Raw genomic sequence first — 27286 nt, 5'->3', positions numbered from 1 at the left:
TGGGGAAGGGGTTAACATTGGAAAAAGAGTGAGGGAAAAGGGAATCAATAAAATTAGAGAAACAAATATCAATCTCGAATAGACAAAAATGAAAAAAAGTCATTAATTATGATCTTTTGAATAGAAAATAATACAATTTATCTTCTGCAATGTATAGGAAAGAGATACAAAGTAACAATTTTTATCCATTTTGCAGGACTACAAAAGATTTACTCTTTACAAAACTTGGCATTCCAAATCTTCCATTTTTTCAGATATTTTCTAATACCATCGGTGTTGGCAGCGAATCTCCATTCTAATGCACTATGCTGATAGATTTTATCCAGAATATCCATAAAGTTAGGTGAATCCGATTTTTTCCACCAGAGTGCTATTGTACTTTTGACTACTAGAAATTAATGTATTATGATGTATTTAACCTGAGGATCAATTCCTTCCATCATGCCACCTCTCAAAAAAAGGTGAGCAGGACCCGAAATGACATTGCTTTATTCGTTAACCTAACACTCAGTTTTAGTAAAAAGTCAGACCACCAAAGATTGAATACAGATGGCTTACGCTAGCAATATGTCATGAATACCCAGTAAGAGGGGTTTTCTTATGACACGGATTAAACAATATCGGCTATGAATGAGGATGTCATGTGTATGGCGGATATCGAGGGGTCCCGTTTAGTTGGCCATAGATACGAGATGATTAACATTCAGCCTACAGCTACCTCTCCCAGGTTGGCCGAGCATCAATGAATTTTCATCAGAGAGGAACAACCTGCTGTAGACTCCTCCGGAAGCAGCTTTTCTTCCCTGAACATAATAGGATCTGCTATTGAAGTTCTATCTGCTTGATTCTTCTCTTCCCGACATCATTTGTGAGGAAAAAGCTGGGAGGCCCCATATGCATCAGACGGTAGACTAGTCGCACCAAAATCATTAATTTCAACTAACTTTCATCTAACATATATGGGGGCCTTTAGAAACGCACAGTGGGTGGTATTGTGCTCTGTAGGGAAAAAGTAGGTTACATTTCTGAGTCTCAAACAAATCTCGACTAAAATAAAAGACAATGAAGAACATGAGGGCACTCACTTGTAAAACTCTGCCGAAGCATCGAACTTGCCGAGGAATATGTGAGCGTTGCCTAAGTTGCTGTACGCTCTTCGCTCAGCGGCTTTATCTCCAAACTCCTTAGCAATAGATAATCTCTGAAGAAAAGGACAAGATTAAGCCAATGCACCAGGGCGAAAAACAGAGTGGTCTATGTTCACACAATTTTTCTACGAGGATTGTTAAGCGAATCGTTTGAATATCTAATTACCTATTTATTTGACACATATATTTAGATATAGAGCAAAAGCTAATATAATTTGTCTTACCTCTTTATGAAAAGCGATGGCCTCATTAAAGTTGCCTAAGAGGTAGTGTGTGTTACCAAGATTTCCGTAAGCTCGGCCCTGAGCAGCCCGGTCTCCCAGCTCTTTTACCAGAGCTAAATTTCTCCTAGAAGATAAGAAAGTCGGCGGTTATGGAAAGGTAACGGTTTCTCTGGCTTCTTTAAGTGAATATCTAAGGCAGAATTCAGATGTGGCCAACTACGGGCTGCGTTTTCAGGACTGATTGTGGATCTCCTTAACCAATCTCAACAGACTCATAGGCATCCATGAGGATGTTGAGTTCGGCCTGTAACTAGTCCTGAAGTTGTGGTCCGTACTCAGACTGATGTATGGACATCTGAAGTTGGCCTAATGTGTATAAGGACTTTCTTGACAGAGGCCAGAAGGGTCAGGCATGCTACATTTCAACATGCCCTATCATATTCTTCTTAATCTTCAAATCAACAGGATCCTCCTGCTGCCAGCACCCTGTGCAACTGCAAACCAATGATGTCCCAGATGTGGTTGATGAGACACGAGTCAAGAGACACTGCAGGCCCTGGGAACACGTTTAGGCCACACAGGCTGCTCAAAGTAACAGAAACAACATGCATCCTGGACTTGTCTTGTTGATAAATGGCTCCTGGGACACTTTGGTGTTCCCTTGTGAAGGCCTCTTCAGGGCGTAGCCTTTGCAGCACATCTGGAACGTCATTGGTCAGTGATTACACAGGAGCTTGGTCGGTGATTACACAGGAGCTGCCTGCAGCGGATCTTGATGATTTGCCCAAAGGCACTCAGTGGCAGAACTTTCCTCAGACGACCATTAATAGCCTTAGTGATAGCAGCCATGGCTATAAGTGCAAGGATTTCTCCACGTGGCGCTTCTGCTCCAGACTGAATAAATTGAGAATTTTTCAAATTTTTCTTTCATCATTCACAGATCAGTAACCTGTCTATCCATCCTGCGGTTTCCATAACTGCATGACTTTTCCTACTTGGTGCTGCAGTTTCAATGTTGAGGAGTGTAGATTGTACTTTATGGGTACAATAAGACAGTCCAATACTCACTCATAATAGTCGGTGGCCTTCAGCAGGGTTTCTTTGACTTCCTCTGACAGATCTCCTGGGATTTGAGGCATGTTCCATGACAACTGCTTGCCTTTTGCATGATATACATTTCCAGCATTGTACAGCGCCCGAGCTTCACCCACCTGCAGTCATGGGGAATTGTGTCATTAATTGGTTGACTCTAAGGCCAGCCATACACATTAGATAGCTGTCAGACAAACAAGCCATCTCCCGAGTCCCGACTCCTCCATACACAGGAACTTAGCGCTACTATGTTCTCCATGAGAGTGCTAATCACAGACCCCTCTGGCAATGACTTATTTCCCTGCTACAAAGATGGATAATTAGATGATTGGCCTATCACGCCAACATTTTTGTTTAATGGATAGAGAGGCCTTAAGTCTAATCCATAAACCAATAGGTTGTTCAGGCATCCAATGTAACTGGAAGCCACAACATTGATGTGACCAGAGACTTGGATCAATACTAAAATTTCATCATAAAAATCCACAATAAGAGCAAGCCAAAAATAACTTTACTTTGTACCTTGTCTCCCTGCTCCAGAGAAATGTCCAGATGCCTCTGACAGCAAGCAATGGCTTCATCATACTGACCAAGGATTTTCAGCGTGTTCCCAAGATTACCGCTTGCTTTTGCTTCCCCAATGCGATCTCCAATGGACCTGCAAATAGAAAAGACTGCATTGTATCGGGAAGTGTATGTGGTCAATAAACCACTGACAATTTTGCAAAAAAATGCTATAAAATGACCAGATAACTGGGATCTATTCACACTGTAACTGTAGTGTATCTCGGAGGTATACACTAGTAGGATTTCCTGATATATATCTCCAATGGACATTTCCATCACTATAAAGGCATATAAAGAGACTCCCATGTTGGTAGGTGAGTACAGTTAATGTTGGGAACAAGGCTTGCAATAATAATGTTGCACATTTACATAGATAATTTATGAACATATAGTCAGGTTATGGTTCCATATACCTTCATGCTATAAGTCTAGGATAAAATCTAATATTTTATAACCAATCAGCAGTTTGTTAATGCAAATAAACTGACTCAAAGGGTGAAAGCGGTAGGAAATGGGCCTAAAATGCCTGTTCTTGTCAGTTATATAAAAAGGCAAAAAAAGAACCAAAACATAAACAGTTGTGTGAAAAACGGTTTGCCCCCTTCCTGATTTCTTATTCTTATGCATGTTTATCACACTTAAGTGTTTCAGATCACCAAACAAATGTAAATATTAGACAAAAATAACACAAGTAATCACACAGAATGCAGTTTTTAAATGAAGGTCTTTATTATTCAGGTTAAAATAAATGCAAACCTACAGGGCCCTGTGTGAAAAAAGTGATTGCGCCTAAACCTAATAACTGGTTGGGCAACCCATGGCAGCAACAACTGCAATCAAATGTTTGCAATAACTGGCAATGAGTCTTTTACAATGCTCTGAGGGAATTGTGTCCCACTCATCTTTACAGAATTGTTGTAATTCAGCCACATTGGAGGGTTTCCGAGCATGAACTGCCTTTTTAAGGTCATACCACAGCATCGCAATCGTATTAAGCTCAGGGTTTGACTAGGCCACTCCAAAGTCTTAATTTTGTTTTTTCTTAAGCTATTCAGGGGTGGACTTGCTGGTGCGTTTTGAATCATTATTCTACTGCATAACCCAAGTGTGCTTCAGCTTGAGGTGACGAACAGATGGCCGGACATTCTCCTTCAGGATGTTTTGGTAGACAGCAGAATTCATGGTTCCATTTACCGCTGCAAGATTTCCAGGTCCTGAAGCAGAAAAATAGCCACAGACTATCACACTACCACCACCATATTTTACAGTTGGTATGATGTTCCTTTTCTGAAATGCTGTGTTACTTCTAAACCAGATGTAATGTACATACAACTTCCAAAAAATTAAACTTTGTCTTGTCAGTCCACAGAGTATTCTCCCAAAAGTCTTGGGGATCATCAAGATGTCTTCTGGCAAAACAGAGGAGCCTTCATTATTGCTCAGCAGTGTTTTTCATCTTTGAACTCTGCCATGCAGGCCATTTTATCCTAGTCTCTTTCTTATGGTGGAGTCATGAACACTGACCTTAACTGAGGCAAGTTAGACCTGCAGTTCTTTGGATGTTGTTGTGGGGTCTTTTGTGACTTCTTGGATGAACGGTCGCTGCGCTCTTGGGGTAATTTTGGTCGGCCAGCCACTCCTGGGAAGGTTCACAACTTTTCCATGATTTCGCCATTTGTGTATAATGGCTCTCATTGTGTTTCACTGGAGTCCCAAAGCTTTAGAAATGGCTTTATAACCTTTTCCTGTGTGATAGATTTCAATTACTTTGTTTCTCCTCTGTTCCAGAATTTCTTTGGATAGCAGCATGATGTCTAGCTTTTGAGATACTTTTGGTCTACGTCACTCTGTCAGGCACAGTGTTTACTTGTGTTATCTGTGTCTTATATTTAGAGTTGATTGGGGATCTGAAACATTTAAGGCTACTTTCACACTAGCGTCGTTTTCAATACATGGCAATGCGTCATTTAGGGGAAAAAACGCAGTTGTCTGCAGGCTGCGTTTTTTCCCCATAGATTAACATTAGCGACGCATTGCGACGGTTGTGCCGTGTTGTGGCGGACCGCCAGCAGCAAAAAAAGTTACATGTAACGTTTTTTGCTGCCGACGGTCCGCCATTTCCAACCGCGCATGCGCGACCGGAACTCCGCCCCCATCTCCCCGCACCTCACAATGGGGCAGCGGATGCGCTGGAAAAATGCATCCGCTGCCCCCGTTGTGCGGCGCATTCACTGCTAGCGTCGGTACGTCGGCCTGACGCACTGCGACGGGCCGAGTACGACGCTAGTGTGAAAGTAGCCTAAATGTGACAAACATGCAAAAGAACAGGAAATCGGGAGGGGCTAACAACTTTTCACACAACTGTATAATATGTGTGTGTATATATATATATATGTATATATATATATATATATATATATATATATATATATATATATATATATATATATATATATATATATATATATATATATATATATATATATATATATATATATACATATATACAGTGGGGCAAAAAAGTATTTAGTCAGTCAGCAATAGTGCAAGTTCCACCACTTAAAAAGATGAGAGGCATCTGTAATTTACATCATAGGTAGACCTCAACTATGGGAGACAAACTGAGAAAAAAAAATCCAGAAAATCACATTGTCTGTTTTTTTATCATTTTTTTTGCATATTATGGTGGAAAATAAGTATTTGGTCAGAAACAAACAATCAAGATTTCTGGCTCTCACAGACCTGTAACGTCTTCTTTAAGAGTCTCCTCTTTCCTCCACTCATTACCTGTAGTAATGGCACCTGTTTAAACTTGTTATCAGTATAAAAAGACACCTGTGCACACCCTCAAACAGTCTGACTCCAAACTCCACTATGGTGAAGACCAAAGAGCTGTCAAAGGACACCAGAAACAAAATTGTAACCCTGAATCAGGCTGGGAAGACTGAATCTGCAATAGCCAACCAGCTTGGAGTGAAGAAATCAACAGTGGGAGCAATAATTAGAAAATGGAAGACATACAAGACCACTGATAATCTCCCTCGATCTGGGGCTCCACGCAAAATCCCACCCCGTGGGGTCAGAATGATCACAAGAACGGTGAGCAAAAATCCCAGAACCACGCGGGGGGACATAGTGAATGAACTGCAGAGAGCTGGGACCAATGTAACAAGGCCTACCATAAGTAATAATAATATAATAATAATAATAATTTTTATTTATATAGCGCCAACATATTCCGCAGCGCTTTACAAATTATAGAGGGGACTTGTACATACAATAGACATTACAGCATAACAGAAATACAGTTCAAAACAGATACCAAGAGGAGTGAGGGCCCTGCTCGCAAGCTTACAAACTATGAGGAAAAGGGGAGACACGAGAGGTGGATGGTAACAATTGCTATAGTTATTCGGACCAGCCATAGTGTAAGGCTTGGGTGTTCATGTAAAGCTGCATGAACCAGTTAATTAATTTTTTTTTTTTTTTTTAATATAGGCCACACAGGGATCGTTAGGTTAATGCATTGAGGCGGTAGGCCAGTCTGAACAAATGAGTTTTTAGGGCACGCTTAAAACTGTGGGGATTGGGGATTAATCGTATTATCCTAGGTAGTGCATTCCAAAGAATCGGCGCAGCACGTGTAAAGTCTTGGAGACGGGAGTGGGAGGTTCTGATTATTGAGGATGCTAACCTGAGGTCATCAGCGGAGCGGAGGGCACGGGTAGGGTGGTAGACTGAGACCAGAGAGGAGATGTAGGGTGGTGCTGAGCCATGGAGTGCTTTGTGGATGAGGGTAGTAGTTTTGTACTGGATTCTTGAGTGGATGGGTAACCAGTGTAATGACTGGCACAAGGTAGAGGCATCGGTGTAACGGTTGGTGAGGAATATGATCCTGGCAGCAGCATTCAGGACAGATTGGAGCGGGGAGAGTTTGGTAAGAGGGAGGCCGATTAGTAGAGAGTTACAATAGTCCAGACGAGAATGAATAAGTGAAACAGTAAGAGTTTTTGCAGAGTCGAAAGTAAGAAAAGGGCGAATTCTAGAAATGTTTTTGAGATGCAGGTAAGAAGAGCGAGCCAGTGATCGGATGTGGGGGGTGAATGAAAGGTCAGAATCAAGGATGACCCCAAGGCAGCGGGCATGTTGCTTTGGAGTAATGGTGGAACCGCAAACGGAGATGGCAATGTCAGGCAAAGGTAGGTTAGTAGAGGGAGAAAACACGAGGAGTTCAGTTTTTGACAGGTTTAGTTTCAGATAGAGGGAGGACATGATGCTAGAGACAGCGGTAAGACAATCACTGGTGTTTTCTAATAAGGCAGGCGTGAGATCAGGAGAAGAAGTGTATAGTTGGGTGTCGTCAGCATAGAGATGGTACTGGAAGCCAAATCTACTGATTGTTTGTCCAATAGGGGCAGTATACAAAGAGAAGAGGAGGGGGCCTAGGACTGATCCTTGAGGAACCCCAACAGTAAGGGGAAGGTGAGAGGAGGAGGAACCAGCGAAACATACAGTGAAGGATCGGTCAGAGAGATAGGAGGAGAACCAGGAGAGAACGGTGTCCTTGAGGCCGATGGAGCGGAGCATAGTGAGGAGGAGCTGATGATCCACAGTATCAAATGCTGCAGAGAGATCCAAGAGAATTAGCATGGAGTAGTGACCATTAGATTTAGCTGTTAGTAGGTCATTAGAGACTTTAGTGAGGGCAGTTTCAGTAGAGTGTAAAGAGCGGAAACCAGATTGAAGAGGGTCGAGAAGAGAGTTATCTGAGAGATAGCGGGTAAGACGGGAGTGGACCAGGCGTTCGAGGAGTTTAGAGATGAAGGGAAGATTAGAGACAGGTCTATAATTAGCGGCACAGTTTTGGTCGAGGGATGGTTTTTTAAGTAATGGATGTATGATGGCATGCTTAAATGAGGAGGGAAAAATACCGGAAGTGAGGGAAAGGTTGAATATTTTAGTTAGGTGAGAGGTGACAGCCGGGGAAAGGGACTGGAGGAAGTGTGACGGAATGGGGTCACTGGTGCAAGTGGTCGGGCGAGAAGATGCAAGGAGCCTGCTTACTTCTTCTTCTGTAACTTTTTGCTGATTTCTCCTTCTGGACGGCTTTGTCCTATTGTCCTGGAAGAGCTGAGTACATCCCATGGACTGGGATGTATGGAAACTGCACTAGCCTGGATGCCTGCAATGCTTTTAATATGTGAGTGTTATCTTTTCTCATTTATTCCCTTTATGTTATAATTACCCATGTACATATTTGCAATTGTCTCATTTGTAACATCTTTATAAACTATTTTTGATAAAGCACGGCCTAATTATTTTTAAGGGGACATACTATTATATGTTAGTTCAGTTCTCCATGCTCTACACTTACCCAGTCTTCTGAAGTGAAATACGCTACTGTTACTGTTGTGTTGGGTTAGCTTCGGACCCGTTTAATCGAAGCTGGTGGCAGTGAAACCGATAGTGTGCAGACTTTTGGGTTATGTGGTAGCGGCTGCGGCTTTAATAATTATTGTTCCTGCCTGAGTGGGAGCAGTTATCGCGTCGCTGCAGCGTGCCCAATAGCCAGTACATAGCAGGCAGCCTTTCTGGCGACTAATTACCCAGGGTGCAGTACCTAATCTGACCTGAGACTAAGGGGGCGCCAGAGAGCTGCAAGTGTTAAGTGGAACTGTAAGCGGGATATACATAAATCCCTGCAGTTCGTGGTATATAGAAAAGCAGTGGGATACCTAGAATAAGCCCCTGCTGTAAACTAAGAGGTCAATAGCCTTGTGTGTGGTTTTTCATCACATTGTTAGCAGTGGAGGGATAACTAAGATAAGCCACTACGCCACCATGGACTCAGATCCTGCAGTGCCAGACGTGTCCCACTGCTTAAGCCAGTACATGTCCGGGCCCGTCTGAAGTTTGCTAGAGAGCATTTGGATGATCCAGAGGAGTTTTGGGAGAATGTCCTATGGTCTGATGAAACCAAACTGGAACTGTTTGGTAGAAACACAACTTGTCGTGTTTGGAGGAAAAAGAATACTGAGTTGCATCCATCAAACACCATACCTACTGTAAAGCATGGTGGTGGAAACATCATGCTTTGGGGCTGTTTCTCTGCAAAGGAGCCAGGACGACTGATCCGGGTACATGAAAGAATGAATGGGGCCATGTATCGTGAGATTTTGAGTGCAAACCTCCTTCCATCAGCAAGGGCATTGAAGATGAAACGTGGCTGGGTCTTTCAACATGACAATGATCCAAAGCACACCGCCAGGGCAACGAAGGAGTGGCTTCGTAAGAAGCATTTCAAGGTCCTGGAGTGGCCTAGCCAGTCTCCAGATCTCAACCCTATAGAAAACCTTTGGAGGGAGTTGAAAGTCCGTGTTGCCAAGCGAAAAGCCAAAAATATCACTGCTCTAGAGGAGATCTGCATGGAGGAATGGGCCAACATACCAACAACAGTGTGTGGCAACCTTGTGAAGACTTACAGAAAACGTTTGACCTCTGTCATTGCCAACAAAGGATATATTACAAAGTATTGAGATTAAATTTTGTTTCTGACCAAATACTTATTTTCCACCATAATATGCAAATAAAATGTTAAAAAAACAGACAATGTGATTTTCTGGATTTTTTTTTCTCAGTTTGTCTCCCATAGTTGAGGTCTACCTATGATGTAAATTACAGACGCCTCTCATCTTTTTAAGTGGTGGAACTTGCACTATTGCTGACTGACTAAATACTTTTTTGCCCCACTGTATGTATATATATATATATATATATATATATATATATATATAATACACGCAGTGTATAACACAGCCCACATAGTATATAGCACAGACACGTAGTATATTGCCCAGCCATGTATATTTCACAGCTACGTAGTATATAACACAGCCACGTAGTATATAACACAGCCACGTAGTATATAACACAGCCACGTAGTATATAACACAGCCACGTAGTATATAACACAGCCACGTAGTATATAACACAGCCACGTAGTATATAACACAGCCCATGTAGTATATAGCACAGCTCACGCAGTATATAACACAGCCACGTAGTATATTGCCCAGCCACGTAATATATATTGCACAGCTACGTAGTATATAGCACAGCCCACATAGTATATAGCAATGTGGGCACCATATCACTGTTATAAAAAAAAGAATTAAAATAAAAAATAGTTATATACTCACCTTCCGGTGGCCCGTGGATCCAGGCGATGCGTTTAGCGATGCTCCGGTTCCAAGAATGCATTGCGGTCTCGCGAGATGATGACTTAGCGGTCTCGCAAGACAGCTACGTCATCATCTCGCGAGACCGCAATGCATGGCCCGGATCGTCGCGAGGAGCAGGAAAGGCGCCAGAAGGCGAGTATATAATGATTTTTTATTTTTTTAACATTAGATATGGGTAAGTGCGTCTGGTGTAACAGAGTGAATAACGTCTGTGATTCTCTGTTTTAAGTGATTAATGTCATTGATACGGTGCTGGCATAGTGTGGAGGAGCGGCGTCCTGTTGAAAGATGACACCTTCTGGACATTGTGGCACTGCATACAATTCCAACATGTCAACATACCTGTTTGCCATCACAGACCGCTCCACGAAAAAAAATGGGCCTATCGACTAGCTCTACCCTCACCCATCCATTGTAGATTGTGAGCCCTCGCGGGCAGGGTCCTCTCTCCTCCTGTACCAGTTGTGACTTGTATTGTTTAAGATTATTGTACCTGTTTTTATTATGCATAACCCTCCTCACATGTAAAGCGCCATGGAATAAATGGCGCTATAATAATAAATAATAATAATATCACCTTATCATGCATCAGGCCACACCACACTATCACTTTAGGGTCATTCCATGTCAAGGGAACCAATGATTTTTACCTCTATATTTTTTATTCTTTTGAGATTTTGTTATTTGGTAATAGTGTATCAGAGAATGCAAAATGTGAATTAAAAAAAATTCTAGATATTTTTATTTTTTTTAAATTGATTTTCAAAGTTTGGAAAAAGTGCGAATTTCGGTGTTGCCTTCCTTCACATTTCTCCTCATAACTCAGGCTAGAAAAAAGATAGAGAAACCAAATAAACACCATTCTACTCAGAACTGTACAGGCTTTATCTTTAATAATATTTTACCCATGCGAAAGCAAACGCAAAACTTTAAAATGCATTTCCGAAAAAAACATTTAATTTAAAAAATTCAAAAACTGCACATGTGCCTGCTATGCTCCTAGCCTAATCTGCACCAAAATACAAGCTGGGATCGTGATGGGATCATATTTTAAAAAATAAAAATATTACAGTGTCAGTTCGAAACGCTCCAATTCAGATCTGTTCTGCCTGTGGTCTAACAGTGTGGGGTCTATATTTACCAAATAATGCATGATTTTTAGATATTACTGTATTATTTTATTATGTTACAGAGTATTAGAAGCAGGAGAGGACGGAGAAGAAGCTTTGTTAGGGCTGAGAATGACCAGGGGTAGACAGTGACTGCAGAGCAGATGACCGGCCGGCAGCTCCAGCCTCTAGAGGCCATATTCACACCAGATCTTAACATCCATGCAACTCCTCAAATGTAGGGAGAAAAATACTGTTAACGTCCAGTTCATGTATTGTACGAACCAGGACTACGAGGAGGAGGAGAGTTTGTGAAAACATCGGTTACAGGAAGCAGATCCCATCACAGGGACTTGGCAATACCGGACTGTCATCTCATGTAGTGGAAAATAAAGACAGTGACGACCATGACGTGGTAGAAGGCGGCACGAGGATCGGCCATGGATGACAGAACTGGTGATGTGACCTGTGAATATGATCGGCGCTGGTGGCAGCTACTGTACTTTCCAAAGATTGTGAAAATGAAGACGTAGAATTGACTTTTTTGCACCTTCTGGTCCAGCTCCGTCCTTTGTGTATCCAAGAAAACCAGACATTGTAAAAGTTACAAAAATCAGATATAACTCAGGTGGAGCCGAGCACCATGACCGGCTGCACATACTGGACACAGAAGGAAACGGCCATTGCTAGTAAGCGCTTATGGACAAGATGACATTTCACCCACTAGAAGGGACACATTGATGATAACAGGCCAGTGTAAAAACCTACTATTAATTGTTTGATTAGTTCATATTTTATAAAAAGAGGATTTAACTACTGTACTATTCTTCTTAAACACTTCATAAATGACATGTTTAGTGATATAATAGAAAAAACATTGTTCCATGTATAAATGGGTGGTAAAAATATTGGTTCTTTTAATCTTGTTTTTAACATATAATTAGGATGAGACCGTATTTAGAAAATCACACTTGAGGATATGATCACCTTTTTTCTTTTGGCTTGCTCAGCATTTTCAACCTGAATGCATTGAGCAAGTTGTGTTATGATTATGATTAAGATGTATTCTGGCACTTCAGTATTTGTTTTTTGTGTTTATTGTTGCATATAAATGTTGAATGCAATAAGTTGTAATTTGAAAAGAAAAAAGGAAGAAACTCGCACAAACAAAATCAGATTATTCGAGGCCTAAAAAAAAAAAAAAAAAATTTGATCGGTCCCAAGTTGAGTCCCTGTACAAATATAATCAAGAACACTAGTAACACACATGCATGTTTTCACAATTTTAAAATATAAGTTTTTTTCATAATTGCGCATCAAAATTTTGAATTTGATTTCTCCAAGACAAAATATAGAGAAACATAGTCTTGTGACATATCAAATGAAAGCCGATACCGTTCTGAGAAAAATGATGCCTCTCCCAACTCTTTATCTTAATTCTAGCCCGAGATGTGATAAAAAATGTAAAGCCATACCAGGCCAAAATCCGCACTTTATTGCAAATTTAGAAATCTGTAAAAAATTAACTGATGAAGAAAAAAATTCAAAACTTTTAATTTGTAATTAACGAAAGTTGTACTTCATAAAAACAAAAAAATAAAAAAAATCTAAAGATGTCAGGTAAAAAAAATATTCCTATTTAAATCACTTGATATGGAATGACCCTTTAGGCCGGGATCACACATGCGAGAAACACGTCCGTGTCTCGCATGTGAAATCCAAGCTCTGATGCCGGCACTTCGGAGCGGAGCGTGCAGCCGCATAGCAACACATGGAGCCGCACGCTCCGCTCTGGAGTGCCGACGCCAGAGCTTGGATTTCACATGCGAGACACGGACGTGTTTCTCGCATGTGTGATCCCGGCCTTGGGGGTGTTACGTTCGTACTCAATGTAGGCATGAGGATGTTCAGCAGCCCATATTCGGACGTTATGGAGAGGAACATGTCCACAGTTGTGGAAGGTCACCTAATCGCTAAACACAATCTTCTGCAAAAATCGTGCATCATTGTCGATCTCGTGAAGCATATCTGTAGTAAACGCGCATCATTTGGGTCTATCCGCCGGTTTGATAGCGTGCAACAGACGAAATTTGTACCCCGTAAAACACAGACATTTCTTTAACACCTTATGAACTGCAGTCTTGCTTAGGTGTAACTGTCGAGCACACGCACTCACAGATTTTTAGGGCTCCTTAGGTAGCTATCCTGTATAGCCTCTACTGACTGATGGCCTACTAGAACAGGGTTTCTCCACTGAACTGCCGGTTTCCTTCAACTGCTTATCCTACCAAGTAATGTTATTCCTATGTAGTGGCGCTTCGTTATAAACGTGCCGATATTCACGTAGCACTTTGGTCACGGATTCGAATTTAGCGAGCCACAGAACACACTGAAGTTTCCTCCAAAATGTAAACTATAAATAGATCCTGTGACTGGTCAAAAGTGCACCATGACTTTACGGACACACGGTTTTTTTGAGGCTTGGGTCAGTTCATGTTAAGAAAATGCCTACAACTGTGAATATTTGTTTCACAATAAAAAGAAAACCAAACAACAAATAGGACAAAATAATGGAAAACTTCGGTGTGCATAACTATTCACCCCCCTAAAGTCAGTACTTTGTAAAGCCTCCTTTTGAGGCAATTACAGCTGCAAGTCACTTTGGATAAGTAAGCTTTCCACATCTTGCCACTGGGATTTTTTACCCATGCTGCAAAACTGTTCCAGCACATTCAAGTTAGATGGTTTCCTCTAGTAAATAGCAATCTTCAAGTCTCACAACAGATTCTCAATTAGATTATGGTCTGGGCTTTGATTAGGCCACTCCAAAACATTTACACGTTTCCCCTTAAACCACTCGAGTGCTGCTTTAGCAGTATGCTTTGGGTCATTGTCTTGTTGGAAGGTGAACCTCCATCCAAATCTCAAATAACTGGCAGATAGAAACAGGTTTTGCTCAAGAATATCCCTGTATTTTGCACCATAACACATTCCCCTTGACTCTTGACCATTTTCAATGTCGCTGCTGCTGAAAAACAACCCCACAGCATAATGCTGCCACCATCATGTTTCACTGTGGGGATGGTGTTCTTGGACTGATGAGCTGTGTTGGTTTGATGCCAGACATAGCATTAACCTTGGAGGCCAAAAAGTTCAATTTCGGTGTCATCTGACCATATCACCTTTCTCCATACATTTGGGGAGTCTCCCACATGTATTTTGGCAAACGCAAAACCAGAGTTACAATTTTTGTGCATAAGTAAAGGCTTTTTTCTACCCGCTCTTCCATAAAGGTGTTGATTGGTTAGTGGTGCCTCTTGATAATGGAGTTGCAGCTTCTGTGGCCTTTCAGAAAAGGTGTATACTTACTGAGAGACATATGACAATTAGATTGCACACAGGTGGACGATCTGTCACCAAGAATGTGAATTATGAAGGAAATAGCTTGCACCAGAAATTTTTAGTGGCTTCATCGCAAAATGGGTGAATACATATGCACAGACAATTTTTAGTTATTCCATCCCATAAATTTAATGTATGCCTATATTTTCTTACTTCACTAAATTAGACTATTTAAGGCTGATGCATCACACATAAATCAGATTAGAAAAATATTTAAACACAGATTGTATTGTAACAAAATAGGTAATAAGCCAAGGGTGTTAATACTTTGACAAGCCACTGTATATATATCACTAAAAACTATTCTCACCTGGCAAGTGTAAGGTCATGTTTGTGATATTCCAGAGCCTTTGAGTATTCCTTCAGATAGAAATATGCATTTCCCAGCTGACTGTAGATGGCACTAAGTGTCTTCAGGTCCTCGGTTCCGACTTGGACAGCGGCTTCAAAGAAGGCAGTACCAGCCTTGAAATCCCCGGCTTTGCAGAGCCGTTCTCCTTCAAGTGCTAGCTCCAGACAGGAGGCCTCCATCCTGCAACACACAAGAGGAATACTGCTAAGTGTATCAAAATTTTCTTACAAAGTTCAATACCATTTTTGCTTATTATTTTAATGTATGAAAAAGTTTGAAAAAGTAACACAACATTATCACATTCCCCTGCTAGGACATGCCATACACACTGGCGGTCCAATGTGGCACCGCTGATTTGCAGATTGAAGGGTCTATAGAGAAAGCTCATATCCTTTGTCGCCGCAGAATCAGTTGTTGATACTGTAATCCTCTCACACTGTGACATAGCGGATCACTTACACTAGATTGACCCTTTTGGATATTGATCAAGTCGTACATTGTTAATGTCGGTAAATTAAATCCAGATATTTTAATGAATTGCTTTAATTGAATAAGATTAATCATACCAATTTACTCCCGACGGTCGAGTCTAAGTTTACGCTATCAATAAGCAAACTTGTCAAATCTCCTTGGATGCAACTGAAATGTCGCAGAGGCTTTGGCAACACTAAAAACAGATATTTACTTTGCATCATCAAGATACGGAGGAAGAGTGACCACAAAATTCAGAGTGGCTACAAAGGAAAACTTTTCAGCTGAGAACCGTGAACGTGCTCACTTTCCTCCCAAGATTGGTAAGCAATTATCTATTATGGTAATTAGCCCAAGAAATGTGAACCAAAAAGTTTAAAGGACAATGTAACTTCGCACTCACTTCAGACGTGAACGTCCCTCTTTTTTAATCATTATATTTAAAATTTGGCTTTGATAAAACATGTTTAATGGTATGCTAAAAACACAATAAAAAACAGCTTTGTGAAGGCACACAGTAATCATACACATAGCACCGGCCAGTGTGAAATGCATAGAAAACATTACAGAAGGCTTCTCCTAGGGAAGAGTTCAATCATCAGAAAATTTCCTATTGTTTAAGATTTTGTTAATTATATATACAACTAGCTGAAGAGCCCGGCATTGCCTGGGCATAGTAAATATCTGTGGTTAGTTATAGCACCTCACTTCTCTTATTTTCCCATCACGCCTCTCATTTTCCCCCTCACATCTCTCATTTTCTCCCTCACTCCTCTCATTCCCCCCTAACACTTGTCATTTCGACCTCACATCTGTCATTTTCTGATCACTCCACTATTTTCCCTCACTCCTCTCATTTTGCACTCACACCGTTTCATTTTCACCTCACACCTCTCATTTTCCCCTCAGTATATACCGTATATACTCGAGTATAAGCCGAGATTTTCAGCCCAAATTTTTGGGCTGAAAGTGCCCCTCTCGGCTTATACTTGAGTCAATGTGGGTGGCAGGGTCGGCGGGTGAGGGCGCTGAGGTATACTTACCTAGTCCCAGCGATCCTCGCGCTGTCCCTGCCGTCCCACGGGCTTCTGTGCTGCAGCTTCTTCCCCTCTTCAGCGGTCACGTGGGACCGCTCATTAGAGATATGAATAAGCGGCTCCACCTCCCATAGGGGCGGAGCCGCCTATTCATTCCTCTAATCAGCGGTGCCGGTGACCGCTGACAGGAAGAGCTGCGGCACCGAAGACCAGGCAGAGGGACAGCGCGAGGATCGCCAGGACTAGGTAAGTATAGCATATTCACCTGTCCTCGTTCCAGCCGCCGGGCGCCGCTCCATCTTCCCGGCCGGCGCCTCCATCTTCCCGGCGTCTGCGCTCTGACTGTTCAGGCAGAGGGCGCGATGACGCATACAGTGTGCGCGGCGCCCTCTGCCTGATCAGTCAGAGCAGAGACGCCGGGAAGATGGAGGCGCCGGAACGAGACGCCGGGAGCTGCAATCAAGGGAGGGGAGTATGTGGGTTTTTTTTTTTATTGCAGCAGCGGCGGCAGAGATTTCTATGGGGCACAATGAACGGTGCAGAGCACCGTATATGGCACAGCAATGGGGCACAATGAACGGTGCAAAGCACCGTATATGGCACAGCAATGGGGCACAATGAACGGTGCAAAGCACCGTATATGGCACAGCAATGGGGCACAATGAACGGTGCAGAGCACCGTATATGGCACAGCAATGGGGCACAATGAACGGTGCAGAGCACCGTATATGGGCACAATGAACGGTGCAGAGCACCGTATATGGCACAGCAATGGGGCACAATGAACGGAGCAGAGCACCGTATATGGGCACAGATATGGGGCACAATGAACGGTGCAGAGCACTGTATATGGCACAGCAATGGGGCACAATGAACGGTGCAGAGCACCGTATATGGCACAGCAATGGGGCACAATGAACGGTGCAGAGCACCGTATATGGCACAGCTATGGGGCACAATGAACGGTGCAGAGCACTATATGGGGCACAGCTATGGGGAAATAATGAACGGTGTAGAGCACTATATGGCACAGCTATGGGGAAATAATGATCTATTTTTATTTTTGAAATTCACCGGTAAATGCTGCATTTCCACCCTAGGCTTATACTCGAGTCAATAAGTTTTCCCAGTTTTTTGTGGCAAAATTAGGGGGGTCGGCTTATACTCGGGTCGGCTTATACTCGAGTATATACGGTACATGTTTGTCATCTCCCTTATATATAGTATACACCTGTATATCATCTCCTGTATATAGTATATACCTGTAAGTCATCTCCCCTGTATATAGTATATACCTGCTGTGTGTCATCTCCCCTGTGTATAGTATATACCTGTATGTCATCTCCTCCTATATATAAAGTATATACCTGTATGTCATCTCCTTCTATATATAGTATATACCTGTATGTCATCTCCTCCTGTATATAGTATATACCTGTGTCATCTTCTATATATAGCATATACCTGTATGTCATCTCCTCCTATATACAATATATACCTGTATGTCATCTTCTATATATAACATATACCTGTATGTCATCTTCTCCTGTATATAGTATATACCTGTAGGTCATCTGCTCCTGTATATAATATATACCTGTGTGTCATCTCCTCCTGTATATACCTGTATGTAATCTCCTCCTGTATATATATGTACCTGTATGTCATCTCCTCCTCTATATAGTATATATCTGTGTGTCATCTCCCCTGTATATAGTATATAACTGTGTCATCTCCTCCTGTATTAGACCTCATTCACACGTTATTTGCTCAGTATTTTCACCTCAGTATTTGTAAGCTAAATTGGCAGCCTGATAAATCCCCAGCCAACAGGAAGCCCTCCCCCTGGCAGTATATATTAGCTCACACATACACAATAGACAGGTCATGTGACTGACAGCTGCCGTATTTCCTATATGGTACATTTGTTGCTCTTGTAGTTTGTCTGCTTATTAATCAGATTTTTATTTTTGAAGGATGATACCAGACTTGTGTGTGTTTTAGGGCGAGTTTCGTTTGTCAAGTTGTGTGTGTTGAGTTGCGTGTGGCGACATGCATGTAGCGACTTTTGTGAGATGAGTTTTGTGTGGCAACATGCGTGTAGCAACTTTTCGTGTGTCGAGTTGCATGTGACAGGTTAGTGTAGCAAGTTGTGTGCAGCAAGTTTTGTGCATGGCGAGTTTTGCGCGTGGCGAGTTTTATATGTGGTGCCTTTTGAGTATGTGCAAGTTTTGTGTGAGGCAACTTTTGCATGTTTTGCAACTTTTGTGCATGTGGCAATTTTTCCGCATGTGCAAGTTTTGCGTGTGGCGAGTTTTCCATGAGGTGAGTTTTGCACTTGTGGCGAGTTTTGCGTGAGCCTAGTTTTTGCATGTGGTGAGTTTTGCGCGTGGCGAGTTTTGAGCGACGACTTTTGTGTTTCGACTTTTATGTGGCGAGGTTGGTGTATGTGTGGTGAAATGTGTCCTGAGGGTGGTATATGTGTTCAAGCACGTGGTAGTTTGTGGCGCATTTTGTGTGTGTGTTCATATCCCCGTGTGTGGTGAGTATCCCATGTCGGGGCCCCACCTTAGCAACTGTACAGTATATACTCTTTGGCGCCATCGCTCTCATTCTTTAAGTCCCCCTTGTTCACATTTGGCAGCTGTCAATTTGCCTCCAACACTTTTCCTTTCACTTTTCCCCATTATGTAGATAGGGGCAAAATTGTTTGGTGAATTGGAAAGCGCGGGGTTAAAATTTCACCTCACAACATAGCCTATGACGCTCTCGGGGTCCAGACGTGTGACTGTGCAAAATTTTGTGGCTGTAGCTGCGACGGTGCAGATGCCAATCCCGGACATACATACATACATACATACATACATACATACACACACACACACACACACACACACATTCAGCTTTATATATTAGATGGCATGTAAAAGTTTAGGCACCCCTAGTCAAAATTCATTTCAGTGTGAGCAATTAAGCAAGTTGAAGATGAAATGATCTCTAAAAGGCCTAACGTTAAAGATGGCATAGCGTATTATCTTTGTATTTTAGACAAAAAAAATATATAGATTCAGAGCAGAAAAGGAGTGGCTCAGACTGTTATATACAGGTGCTCAGGAAAAATATCTTAATAGTCTCGAAAAAAATCCGGCACACTGTTTTTCCAAACACGGTGAAATTTATTAGAAATTTATTCCTACCTCATGTGGATCTTGATACCTACTTTATGTACCTTTTTGGTCCTTTTTGTGCGCATTTTGCTTGAATACGAAATGAAATAAATTTACATTTCTAATAAATTTCACCGTGTTTGGAAAAACAGTGTGCCGGATTTTTTTCGAGACTAAAAAAAAAATATAGTCATCTTTTACATTTTATAAATTACAAAAATTAAAATGGGCCAATGGAAAAGTTTGTGCACCCTTGAAGATTTGTGTGCTCAGATAACGGACCAAGGTTTCAGACCTTAATTAAACGGTCAGGGTTATGGCCTGTTCACTACCGTCGCTATTAAAGGCCTGGTGATGCAAATTTCCCAGCTTTCTAAAAATACAGCCTCCTCTAACATTGTGCCAAAAAACAGCAGCCATGGGTTCTTCTAGGCAGCTGCCTAGCACTCTGAAAATGAAAATGGTGGAGGCCCACAAAGCAGAATAAGGCTATAAGAAGAGAGCAAAGCGTTTTTAAGCTGCCCTTATTGCAGTAATTAAGAAATGGCAGGTAACAGGAACAGTGATAAGATAAGGTCTGGAAAACCAAGATAAATTTCAGTGAGAGCTGCTTGTAGGACTGCTAAAGAGGCAAATCAGAAATATGGCCTTCATGGAAGAATCATCAGAAGAAAAACTCTCCTGCGTCCTCAGCATACAATTCAGTGTTAGAAGTATGCAAAAGAACATCTAAAACAAGCCTGATGCATTTTGGAAACAAATCCTGGGGACCGATGAGGTTCAAATACAACTCTATGGCCACAATGATCAAAGGTATGTGTGGACAAAAAGGGCACAGAATTTCAGGAAAAGAACATCTTGCCAACCATTAAGCATGGACGAGGATCAGTCATGCTTTGGGGTTGTGTTGAAGCCAATGACATGGGGAACATTTCACCGGTAGAGGGAAAAATGGATTCAATGCCAATTTCAACAAATTCTTGATGCAAACATAACACCTTCTGTAAAAAAAAGAAGCTGAAGTTGAAAAGAGGCTTCTACAAATGGATAATGATCCTAAACACACGTCACAATCCACAATAGGCTACTTCAAAATGCGCAAACTGAAGGTTTTACAATGGCCATCACAGTCCCCTGATCTTATCATTGAAAATCTATTGCTAGACCTCAAAATAGCAGAGGATGCAAGACGACCCAGAAATCTCACAGGACTGGAAGAATTCTCCAAGGAAACAAGGATGAAAACAAGAACTGAAGACTCTTAGCTGACTACAAAAAAAGGATGTGATATTTTCCAAAGGGGCTGCTACTAGGTACTATATATATATTGCCTAAAATACAAAGGAAATGTGTCATCTTTAACTTTAGGCCTTTTAGAGATAATTTAATCTTCAGCTTGCTTAACTGTTCACAATAACAGGAATTTTGACCAGGGGCGCCCATATATTTAGTAGGATGTAAAAGTTTAAGTTTTTTTTTTTGCTCAGTACCGCTGCTAAATTGTACAATACAACTGAAGTTCATTTCCAGAGCGAAGTTCCCATTATATTATGCTTTAGCTCAAAGTTGGGGCTCCATTTAACTGACAGAGCAGGAGCGGACACAGACACAAGAGACTCCTGTGCAAGAACAGTATATGGTCTTTTGCAGCACAAGAATTGTAAAAATTGGCCTGGTCAGGAAAGTGAAAACAGGCTTCGGGGCGAAACAATTATTTGATTTTCCGGGGGGAGATTTTGCAGAAGGAGCAGCTGTTTCACCCACAAAACTACATATCAAAATAATCAGCCATGCAGTTTTGGGGGGCAATTTTGACTGTAAAAGCAAATAAATGTTTAATATGCAATGTAAAAATCAGTGACACTTGGCAGCATCAAAGCCACGCCATGAACGGCTTTACCCTTTTAGTACCTGTTACCAATTGTCAATGAGCTGCAATAGTAACAAACTGATATAGGATGCTAACCTAAACCAGATAGAATGAAAACACTGGTTAGTCGTCTAGAATAAGAAAGCTCTGCTATAAACTACTCCTCTTTAGAGAATGTAGCAATGCTTTGTCACTAATAAATCTGCACTTTCTTTAAACAACTTGCAAACCCTGCTGATGACTCCTGGGACATAACGCCAAGACACATCTATAAAACATCTTTCTGAGACCATAGATTGAGAAGACATTGTTCTGTAAGGTACATTATTGTAACTGTGGCTGATCCAGCGGTCAAAGCTGTAATCTGCTTTGCTTGCATGGGTTAAAGAGGATTTTCCATAAATTTGCATGGCCTTATTACATTCCTGTTTGCTGGCTAGCCACCAAAATGACTGATTACACTTAAGTCGCGGCTTAATTACATCTAGCATTAGGAAGTCCTTGAATAAATGAGTCTCAGGATGCACATTCAATGTACCACAATAGTGCAAGGCAAAATTACATTACTAAAGCACAATTCATGGCATTCCCTTTTATTTTTAATAGATATGTCCAACTGTAGGTAAAGTGCCACCATTTTTCACCTTCATATTGCTTTTTTTTTTTTTAATTTTCTCATGTGCACCAACTCTCATTACAGGACTTTTATATCTAATCGGTGGGGGTGCGACACTTGGCACCCCTGCCGATCAGCTATTCCTGGTGCTGGCGGCGGCTGGATGTGTCTAGCTGCGAAGCTGCACAGCTCCATCAACTAATCAATAGGGGACGGTTGTGCAATATCTGGCGACGGCCACAATGAAACACAGCACATCCAGCCGCCACCAGAGAACAGCTAATTGTCGAGGGGTATCAGATGTCGCACCACCACCGTTCAGATATTGATGGCCTATCCTAATAATAGGCCATCGATGTAAAAGTCCTACACAACCCCTTTAATAGAACTCTTAGATCTGAAGGAATTCTAGAATGCTCATTTTAATACCAGGCTTTAGATTATACAACCATTCTGTCATGGATTTTCAAAGTATACCAGCCCTATCAGGTCTTAGAGCTCTGTTAAGTAATGTATGTAGTAATATACAGTCAAGGCCGAAAGTGTTGGCACCCTTGAAATAGTTTTAGAAAATGAAGTATTTTCTCCCAGAAAATTATTGCAATTACACATACTTTGTTACACACATGATCTTTTTTTGTGTGTGTATTGGATCAACACAAAAATAATGAGAATAAAGGCAAATTGGACATAATTTCACACAAATCCACAAAAATGGGCCGGACAAAATTGTTGGCACCCTCAACTTAATATTTGGTTGCACTCCCTTTGGATTAAATAACTGCAAACAATCGCTTAATATAAACCTCAACAAGCTTCTTACACCTCTCAACTGGAATTTTGGAGCACTCTTCTTTTGCAAACTGCTCCAGGTCTCTCATATATTTGAAGGCGCCTTCTCCCCAAAGAAATTTTAAGATCTTTCCACAGGTGGTCAATGGGATTTAGATCTGGACTCATTATTGAACTCTCCAGCGCTTCGTTTCCATTCATTTCTCAAGGCTTCCTAAAGCCTGTTTGGGGTCATTGTCCTGGTGGAATACCCAAGACCTAAAACCAGCTTTCTGACACTGGCCACTACATTGCGACAGAAGATCCATTGATAATCTTCAGTCAAGACACCCAGTGCCAGAGGAAGCAAAACAACGCAAAATATCTGACTCTAGGTACTGTGTTGTTTTCTTTGCAGGCCTCATTCCATTTTCAGTAAACAGAGTTTTTTGGTAAAGCACATAATTCTACTATCTTGTTCTCATCAGTCCACAAGACGCTTACTCATGTACATTTTTGCAAAGTGTAGTCTAGCTTTTTTATGTCTGTGTCAGAAGTGGAGTCCTCCTGGGTCTCCTGCCATAGTGTTTCATTTCATTCAAATGTCAACGGATAGTTTAAGCTGGCACTGATGAACCCTGAGCCTGTGGGACAGCTTGAATTTCTTGGGAACTTGATTGGGACTGCTTATCCACCACCCTTACTATCCTGCATTGCAACATTTCATTAATTTTTCTCTACCATCCGCGTACAGGAAGATTAGCTACAGTGCCATGGCTTCTAAACTTCTTGATTATGTTGTGCACTGTGGACAAAGGAATATCAAGATCTCAGGAGATGGACTTGTAACCTTGAGATTGTTGATATTGTTCAACAACTTTGGATCTCAAGTCCTCAGACAGTTCTCTTCTCTTTCTGTTCCCCATGCTTAGTGTGGCACAAACAGACACACAATGCAATGATTCAAGTCAACTTCTCTCCTTTATATCAGGTTTCAGGTGTGATTTTCATATTGCCCTCACCTGTTACTTGCACTTGCCACAGGTGAATTAGAACGAGCATCACATGCTTGAAACAAAGTTGTTACCCCCAATTTCGGAAAGGTGCCAACAATTTTGTCTGGCCCATTTTTGGGGTTTTGTGTGAAATTATGTCCAACTTGCCTTTTATTCCTCAGTTGTTTTTTTGCGTTGTTCAAAAACACACAAAGGAAATAAACATATGTATAAGAATACATGTGTAATTCCAACAATTATCTGGGAGAAATACTTCATTTTCTGGAACAATTTCAAGGGAGCCAGAACTTTCAGCCATGACAGTATGTATGTACAGTATGTATACATATACAGCTCTGGCAAACATTAAGAGACCACTGAAAAATGTTCAGTCTGATGTTTCTGTTTATAGGTATATTTTTTAGTAAAATGTAAATTGTTCTTTTATTCTATACACTTCTGACTAGTGTTGAGCATTCCGATACCGCAAGTATCGGGTATCGGCCGATACTTGCGGTATCGGAATTCCGATACCGAGATCCGATACTTTTGTGGTATCGGGTATCGGTATCGGATACATAGAGATGTGTAAAATAAAGAATTAAAATAAAAAATATTGATATATTTACCTCTCCGGCGGCCCCTGGACTCAGCGCGGGTAACCGGCAGGCTTCGTTGTTCAAAATCAGCGCTTTTAGGACCTGAGAATCACGTCCCGGCTTCTGATTGGTCGCGGGCCGCCCATGTGACCGCCACGCGACTAATCACAAGCCGCGACGTCACCGCAAGCTATTAACGCGCTCATTTTTAAAAATGAGCGCGTTAATGACTTTCAAAGACGTAGCGGCTTGTGATTGGTCGCGGCCACGCGACCAATCACAAGCCGCTACGTCTTTGAAAGCCATTAACGCGCTCATTTTTAAAAATGAGCGCGTTAATAGCTTGCGGTGACGTCGCGGCTTGTGATTGGTCGCGTGGCCGCGACCAATCACAAGCCGCTACGTCTTTGAAAGTCATTAACGCGCTCATTTTTCAAAAATGAGCGCGCTAATAGCTTGCGGTGACGTCGCGGCTTGTGATTGGTCGCGTGGCGGTCACATGGGCGGCCCGCGACCAATCAGAAGCCGGGACGTGATTCTCAGGTCCTAAAAGCGCTGATTTTGAACAAAGAAGCCTGCCGGTTACCCGCGCTGAGTTCAGGGGCCGCCGGAGAGGTAAATATATAAATATTTTTTATTTTAATTCTTTATTTTACACATCCCTATGGATCCCAGGGCCTGAAGGAGAGTTTCCTCTCCTTCAGACCCTGGGAACCATGAGAATACCTTCCGATACTTGACGTCCCATTGACTTGTATTGGTATCGGATATCGGTATCGGCGATATCCGATATTTTTCGGGTATCGGCCGATACTATCCGATACCGATACTTTCAAGTATCGGACGGTATCGCTCAACACTACTTCTGACATGTCTCCAAATTTCCAAGCAATAAATGTTATATTTTTTTTGTGTGACAAAGAAAAATGGTCAAAATTAAAACAAAAATCACAGTGCTTTCAGACCTCAAATAATGCAAAGAAAACAAGTTCATAATCGTTTATAAACAACAATACTAATGTTTTATGTCAGGAAGAGTTTAAAAATCATGGTTATTCCACAAAATATTGATTTCTGATCATAGCTTTCATGCGTCTTGGCATGCTTTCCATCAGTCTTTCACACTGCTTCTGGCACAAAAATGTAAGCAGTTCTCCTTTGTTTGAGGGCTTGTGACTATCCATCATCTTTTTGATTACATTCCAGAGGTTTTCAATGGGGTTCTGGTCTGGAGATCGGGCTGCCCATGACAGGGTTTTGATGTGGTGGTCTCTTAATTTTTGCCAGAGCTGTGTATTGAAAGCTGGTGACATCTCTTGTCATTTCTTCCTGTGTGACTTTAACCGTGACTCATGAATACAGGAGGAGAGTTCGTAACAAGCGTCAGTAAATGGGGTCAAATCTTGATAACATGTATTTGATCAGATGTTATCGCTGTTTATATTGTTCTCCCTTTATACTAATGAAGTTTGATTTAATAATAAAATCCTGTCTCGGCTGGACAAGTCGTGCTCATGTAAATTACATGGCTAATAAGGTCTGCTATAATAACACCAACGTGGTTGAGGAGGTTTGCTTTTCACTGCAAGGACAGAATAGGTACAGTTTAATATAGAAAAAAAAATAAAAAAGTGGGAATAACAAATAAAAAATAAATATCTTTAAATTATATCATGAAGAATTTTACCAGATCATTCTTTCGATAGGGCTAAATTGTCCCTACCTCATCCTATTGATAAATGCTGCCTAGCCGCAGAGGTTAGCACCCTAATTAATCATAATCTCTCCCGTTCCTCAATGGTCATCTCTAATGTGCCCTCTGTGTCACTAGCATAATAGCATTTGAAATATATAAGACAGTATGTGTCTATAACACCATACAACCTACACATGATACATCATGGATAGCCAATATTCATATCACATCTGGCATCCCTCTACTATGACACTATATCAGCCTCCTGATGAACCATTTGGGGAAACATGTTGAGGCAGGCTCTAAAGCCATGCTTTGATAAGTATTGTATAAGAATTTAGGATTCACCGCACACGCTATAGATAATTCAATGCAATATATTATTTTTATTCACATAACATCATCAAGCAGAAATGGTGTATGTACAGTAAGCGACCGAACTTTGAAGTTTCGACTCTCCCAAGTCTTACTCATAAAGTCGCTGTAAAAATGGTATACTATGTAGATTTGCATAGATCCCCAATGGGATATGGGGGTTGCTGCTGGTAAGTAGTAACGGAGGTTATAGATAGATTTGGACAGTGTCCAGTCAGGTAGGGGACCTGATAGATGATGTGTCTCAGCAGCGCTCCCGCGCCTAGCTGCTGGTGGCGTGCTGCATGTCAAGAGTCACTGAGCTCCGTTACTACTTACCAGCAGCAACCCCCATATCCCATGTATTGCATATAATTATCTATAGAGTGTGCGGTGTATCCTAAATTCTTACACTGTTTAGGACTTTCATAGTCCATAACACTTACACTTCGCCTTTTCCGATTGAGTGCACACCATTATATATTCTAACTATTGATAAGTAATGTGACAGAGTCACTGGCATAATATGGCATAGTATGTGAAGGAAGATACGTGTCACTCCACATACTGCGGTC

General features: G+C 41.5%; 1 protein-coding gene across 4 annotated transcripts in view; it reads right to left on the bottom strand.

Annotated features, from left to right (window-relative positions):
* The window catches only part of GPSM1 (G protein signaling modulator 1), a 314757-nt gene that overhangs the window by 166790 nt on the left and 120681 nt on the right, over positions 1-27286 (bottom strand). For all 4 annotated transcript variants that reach the window (XM_069748154.1, XM_069748155.1, XM_069748156.1 and 1 more), the window contains 5 exons: positions 15094-15315; positions 2987-3122; positions 2441-2583; positions 1373-1496; positions 1086-1201 (listed from right to left, as the gene is read on the bottom strand). In XM_069748154.1, coding sequence (XP_069604255.1) covers positions 1086-1201; positions 1373-1496; positions 2441-2583; positions 2987-3122; positions 15094-15315 — 741 coding nt within the window. The remainder of the gene's footprint in view (positions 1-1085; positions 1202-1372; positions 1497-2440; positions 2584-2986; positions 3123-15093; positions 15316-27286) is intronic.

This window comes from Ranitomeya imitator, chromosome 2, assembly GCF_032444005.1.
Source record: "Ranitomeya imitator isolate aRanImi1 chromosome 2, aRanImi1.pri, whole genome shotgun sequence".
In the NCBI taxonomy this organism is placed as follows: Eukaryota; Metazoa; Chordata; class Amphibia; order Anura; family Dendrobatidae; genus Ranitomeya; species Ranitomeya imitator.
This window is presented reverse-complemented; position numbering and strand designations above follow the sequence as displayed.